Consider the following 6,000-nt stretch of genomic DNA (forward strand, 5'->3'; position numbering starts at 1 on the left):
TTTCATGAAAGGAGAAAACAAGAGGCCACGTTTGTGTGTGTGTGTGTGTGAGAGAGAGAGAGAGAGAGAGAGAGAGAGAGAGAGAGGAAGAGAGAGAGAGGAAGAGCTGACAGCAGCTGGCTGCATGTTCTCCTATAGCCAACCTCTCATGTTTACATTAAAGGAGACCCACTGGTGTAGTTATACAGACTCTGTTATCTCCTAATAACAGCAGAATGTTTGTGAGTCTGAAGCTTCAAAGCTTCGAAGAAAAGAGCCTTCAGTGATACATATAGTCCTCTAATTGAGGAAGGAACACCTTCTTTTTTCCCTGCAAAGTCAGCTCATAAAAAATGCCACATTTGATCAATAATGCATCTGCCAGATATGACACATGGCTACATTTATGCTTACAGAATGTTTGGACGTATTACCAGACATACCACATTTTTACCTTAACAGAACATTATTGTGTATTTCTTGGAGTCAACATATGACCAATACAGCTGCAAAACTTCAAGTTAGGACCTTTAATCAAGAGTTTGAGGTTTGAGTCCACCTGACACTGTAAGCTGTTTTACTGTTTAGTTTTATTCGATTTAACATGATTCTGCTTTTAACAAAAACTGGTCATTAAGCCCTTTTTATACTGTGTGTATATAGTCCCTGTACATGCAGTTGCCTCTTTGTGCAGCAGATAGCACGTCTGCAGGTCACCTTGACATTACCTTTCCTTTTTCTATTTTTTTAAAACAAATCCTTCACTCTCCTTGAAGTCATTAAAGCCTGTTGTGTGTGACAAATTGTGCTGCGTCATGGCCGGAGCCACTAATGGCCGAGACCTCCCTCTTTGCTGTTCAAGATGGCTGCTTTCTAAGATGATGACCACCAGGGAAAGAGAGGGAGTGGGAGGGTCGAGAAAAGGTCAGTGAGTCATAGATGGATACAGGAAGGTAATTGGAGCCCATGTTTTTGTTTTGTTATTTTCCTGTAAAGCAGAAGTCAGTGACATTTTTTACTGTATGAGTCTGGTTGTCTTGTGTGTCTCTCTCCATGGTCTCCTCCTTCTGTGTCTGTTTGTGTGTAATTGCTGCACACACAGATGTTTTTCCTGAGCCCCCCTGCAGATTCATGAAATTCAGATGGGTTGAGTCTTTCTTTAACTCAGCTGTGCTGATCAGAAGCTGCAGCTGTGAGTATAACAGAAGCCAGTCTGCCTTTGTCTCTTATTGTCAATATGCTACTTGTTACCTCATATTTACAAAAGTCCTGAGCAGATCAACGCACTGCTCGGGAAAAGGGAACCCAAATCCAGCTTAATAAAACACTCTCCAACTTTTCACAATACAACAACACATCCTCCTGACAGGTCAAATGTCAGCCACTGGTGAGAAAGGCCAACAAACAGGGGTGGAAGGGTGGATGATGGATAGCCAACCTTCAACTAATAACAATAACTAATAATAAACAATATTAGAGAAGGGTTAAATTTACCTTTGCAGCATCTCTACATTTTTTCTGTATGTTATTTATATATATTTATTTATATATTTTCTGTGATGAAACATACTTAGACTGAGATATTTAACAGGGTTGGATAAAATCAAGGTTGGTCTAAAAGTAAATGCATTCACAGCATATTTCTTTTAATTCTATATTGCATAACATACACTGAGCTTGTGGTCGTGCAAGAAGTAAAGAGGAAGGGATGATAGAGAGCAGCAATCTCTCTTTTTATTTGATTTATTGGCAGTCAGAGCAGGCTGTGTCATGGCCCTGTGTTTTTCTTATCTAATTTATTTCCACATTTATTGCAGTTTATTTGTGTTTTCATGGTTTTCATGGTTTTTGTGTGTTTTCCTGGGTTTTGGTTTGTTTTTCTGTTTTATTTTGAAGGCCGTGTTTCCCTGTGTCTCCCTGTGTGTTTTGCTTCCCCATGTCTCCAGCCTTATGATTGCTCACCCCACCTTAATGTGTCTTGTCATGTATTTAAGTCTTGGGCCCCGCTTGTCAGTCTGTCTGTTACCTCTGTGTGTGTTCTTGTACCTCTTTGTGGATTACCTTGTCATGGTTGTTTTTAGACTCTTGGGTTTGTTCTTGTTTTGTGTTACTGGATCTATTTGGCTGATTAAAAGCTCACCTTTAGTTGTTCACCTACTCTTGTGTCTGTGTTTGGGTCCTCTTTGAGCTGAAACCTGATAGTGACACATACAGAGAATCCGAGGACAGAAATGCAAAAAAGACCATGAAAATACAAATAAACTACAATACAATATATATACAATAAACATTGAAACTAAAGGTTCTGCACGAACAAAAATGCATTTATATTATTTAAAAAAACAAGATTCAAGAGGAGTTTCCTCTCTAACAGGTGTTGAAATGCCCCCTTTTGTCTACATATCATGGCTTAAAAAATAAACTGCACCTGTGAAACAGGTTACAATAATGCACGAGGATGATGTGAACATTCTCCAATAAGCATTTCTTCTTTTGTTTTTCCAGGCACATAGAGAGAAACGGGAGGCCAGGCCAATAAAAGACTGTTTCTAAGAGGAATTGACATGCTTTCCTTCCCAGTAATTGGCTGTGGAAACCGTTAATGCATCGAGTAATTGCATGTTGCCGTGTTTTAATTAGTGCTCAGGCTTATTGCGTGCTGCATCCCCAGGTGGCTCGTAAATCCAGCACAGTGAAACAGCCACAGCAATGCAGAGAAGTGCTGAGCATCACGCTGCATTATACAAATGATAGCTGGACGAAACAATTTCAATCCTCATTCCACAAACGAAACCCAATCCTGCACAACGATGTCCAGAGATCCAGTTTAACAAACAAGATATCATCTTTCATTCATCTCTGGTGTCTCTTCATTCAGTTTCTGATCCTCTGATATCTGAGTGAGCTGAGGTATGATTACATTTAAGCAGAAACTGATAACATCTGGTTATCAAATATGTATACTGTACGTAATGGAGCTCTGTGCTGTCATCGTACCTGAGATCAAACTGTTTCAGACACAAAATTACATAATTTTTATTAATTTAGTTTAGTTATTATTATAATACAAGAACCGTTTTTGGCTAAAGCTTCTAATGTGTGACAATGTATTGATTCATGTTTTTATTTTATGTAAAAACATTTTTGAACATTTGGACACAACAAATTTAAAGCTGCCACCTTTAGCCTGTATCCTGTATATCAGTAGCAACAGATAAGTGAGCATTTTATTTGTTTGTCAATTATTCATAAACTTTTTTAGATTTAATTAATTAATTATTTCTGCAGAAAACAATGCTGAAGTTACAGGATGTCGACCTCCTGTGGTCATTTCAATAAGTGCATGTAAAATCTCCCTGTTGGGATCATACTCCTCACTATGGCAACCAAAAAAATGGTGTAAAAACTGTTGCAGACTTTCGTTAATAGTTTTTTTTTTGTTTGTTTTTTACCTGGAGTTCTTTATGAGCAGATCTCTAACTTTGATCTTTGTACATTCTTCATTGTGGACAAATGCACACATGCATGCAGCTTTTCTAAGTTCAAAGCTTTTATTTGACCAGTGAAGTGAAACTGTAGCAACTAATTTACAACACATTTGGTCCTTGATCAACATCCAGACAGAACCTGCTCAGACAACTTTAAAAGGCACCAGCCAGCATGCTTTGCAGGGTCAGAAATGAAAATAATAAGAAACATAAAATGAAGCTTGTGTCATTTCTGAATACCAGGTGTCAAGTCAGGCCTATAATGGACTGAAACAGTATTGAAATTAATGGGTTTTAAATTTAATAAATTTCAAATTTATTCATTCAATTCATTTAGTGTCTCCGCATCAGCCAGATGCTCGGCCTTGTTTCAGGACAGTGGTGTGTGAATCTGCCCTGGCAGCTTTTATTTTTTGCCAAATCTCTGCGGCACGGCCATACTCCAGATCTGACCAGGGGCGTCCTCCCAGTCACGGGAATGTCTCTGGTCCTCCGGGACGACCTGTCCTCTGGAGCCACGTCCAAACCTATACAAAGGGAGGTGAAGCACGAATCAGACATATAGAAAACAGTCCTAAATGAGAGTGACTTCCTGTGTGATACTGCCGGCTCTGTAAAGGCACTGACCTCTGTGGCTGATGGAGAACAGAGTTCCTGGTTTCTCTCTGGGATCCAAGCAGCAGTGCTCGCAACACGGAGGCCAGCAGACGATCATCAATGTTGTTATCTCTGCTTTCACTCTCCTGCAGAACACCAACATGCACGCATATTTACACGATATCAGCAGAAGCATTCACCCACACACAGATGCAAAGCCTGGCACCAAACCTGCTTTTAAATAAAATCAATCACAAACACATCTGTGACACAAACCAGCTGGATAACTCATGCCGGGATGCTCTGCTGTGACAGGACACCTTCAGATTTAGATATCAGCACATAAAGGCGACGAATAGTACCTCCTGCTCGCCCAACTATCCATTCATATCAGCCTTATTTATGTGCAAAGTGAAACCCAGATCTGCACGCCACAAAGAGAAAGTCTTGTGATCTGAATCCCGTTCCTTTATCAGACTCCGTGACTGTCTGCTGACCTCAGAATATATATGACAGAGTGTTTCACACTGTTGCATGGAGAGGAGCTGCTTCTGAAATCTAAATGAGCTGTGTGATTTATCCTGACACTTCTGATAGAAAGGCTTGGAGCCCACTTACATGCTGAATCACAGGGGATGACAGACTTTTCCAAAAAACAAAATGTTTGGCATGACTTCTTCCATCTTCTCTTCATGCAGCTGATTATTTAAATCAGACAGACATGTGTGCCAACATAATTTACATGATTTGGAAAGTAAGTAAGTAAGAAAATGTGCATGTTGTTGTAATGGTATATAACAGAGATACACAGAGATACGTTAAAGAGCAAAAGCATGATCATTCATTAAAACAGAAGATGTGTGGTTTGTTGTCTCACCAATCCCAGCAGGTGGTCGGCCATGTTTTCCTCTGAGCTGCCAGGCAGAATGTCAGTTTTCTCCAGACCGCCTTGGATGTGAAGAGCCTGACTGACGCCAGCCATCGCCACAACCAGAGCCAGAAGAGTCACCACTGCAGCTGTGTCCATGGTTATCAGGCAGGAGAGGAGGTCAGACAAAGAAGAGAAATAAAAATGGGGATGACAACTGGTTATCTTCACAGGAGAGGGACTCGTCCTGGTCAGCGTTAGATGTCCTCTTTGCACAGGTGTCCTGGCTAACTTCAGTGGCGGTAACATCCTCACTGGGTCTTTATATACACCTCTTGGTCACTGGCTGGAAACCACCCAGGAGAGCTGAAGAAAGATGTGACTGCACAAAGGGGAACAAGGGACAGGATGGAGGAAGAAGGAGATCCTAATATGAGGCTTAGCCAGCTCCATTTAGCAGGATCAGGGCATTAGTGATGACTGAGCGCCAGAGTGCATTATTATGTGGCCTTCAGGGTAGTGCAACACAAGTCTCCCCAGTTATTAAACAGATAAATCCCTGCAAATGGATTCTGATCCACCAGTCCCTGTTGTCCGGTGGTTTTGCACTGTATTCACAGTCAGACAGACAAACATTTTATTATCCACGTAATCATGTGTCGATGTGAGAGAGATTCAAACACTTAAAGCAGCAAATCAATTAAATGATATTAATGGTTCTGTCGGAAATGTTTATCTCACAAAACCAATAGCCAATATTCACCAGATTATATCTAACAGTATATCTATCTGTCCTGTATGAACTAGTCTGATTCATTTATTTCAAGAAAACAAAATGCAAGAAAGGGAGTTGCAAGGTGAAGGTAGGGTTAATTCGTTTAAGAGAACATTGACAGCATGTTCACGTGCAGCAGAACATGTCATGATCCTGAATTTTTGTGATTTTATCCTTGTTTCTTGGTTCTCTTTGTGTGATTTAGTCCTTTGTTCTTGTTCATTGTTGTTTGTGTATACTTTGCCCTTCTATAGGTTGTTCTTTTCTCCTCCTCGGTTCCCGTGTCTCTGTGT

General features: G+C 40.4%; 1 protein-coding gene across 1 annotated transcript; it reads right to left on the reverse strand.

The window, feature by feature from the left end:
- Positions 1-3,873: 3,873 nt before the first annotated feature.
- npffl (neuropeptide FF-amide peptide precursor like) lies at positions 3,874-5,194 on the reverse strand. Its single transcript, XM_028406823.1, has 3 exons — positions 4,942-5,194; positions 4,095-4,210; positions 3,874-3,994 (listed from the first exon to the last, which is right to left on the reverse strand). The coding sequence occupies exons 1-3, from the start codon at positions 5,089-5,091 to the stop codon at positions 3,874-3,876; spliced, it is 387 nt and encodes a 128-aa protein (XP_028262624.1). The 5' UTR covers positions 5,092-5,194.
- Positions 5,195-6,000: the final 806 nt, after the last annotated feature.

This window comes from Parambassis ranga, chromosome 5 (genome assembly GCF_900634625.1).
Source record: "Parambassis ranga chromosome 5, fParRan2.1, whole genome shotgun sequence".
Taxonomy (NCBI): Eukaryota; Metazoa; Chordata; class Actinopteri; family Ambassidae; genus Parambassis; species Parambassis ranga.

What these genes read in the sequence shown, in the direction of transcription:
- npffl (XM_028406823.1), bottom strand. Translation starts at nt 5,091, where the DNA reads ATGGACACAGCTGCAGTGGTGACTCTTCTGGCTCTGGTTGTGGCGATG. An exon ending in CCGACCACCTGCTGGGATTG is followed by an intron (nt 4,211 to 4,941) that starts GTGAGACAACAA and finishes GGTGTTCTGCAG; the next exon opens with GAGAGTGAAAGCAGAGATAA. An exon ending in GTTCTCCATCAGCCACAGAG is followed by an intron (nt 3,995 to 4,094) that starts GTCAGTGCCTTT and finishes CCCTTTGTATAG; the next exon opens with GTTTGGACGTGGCTCCAGAG.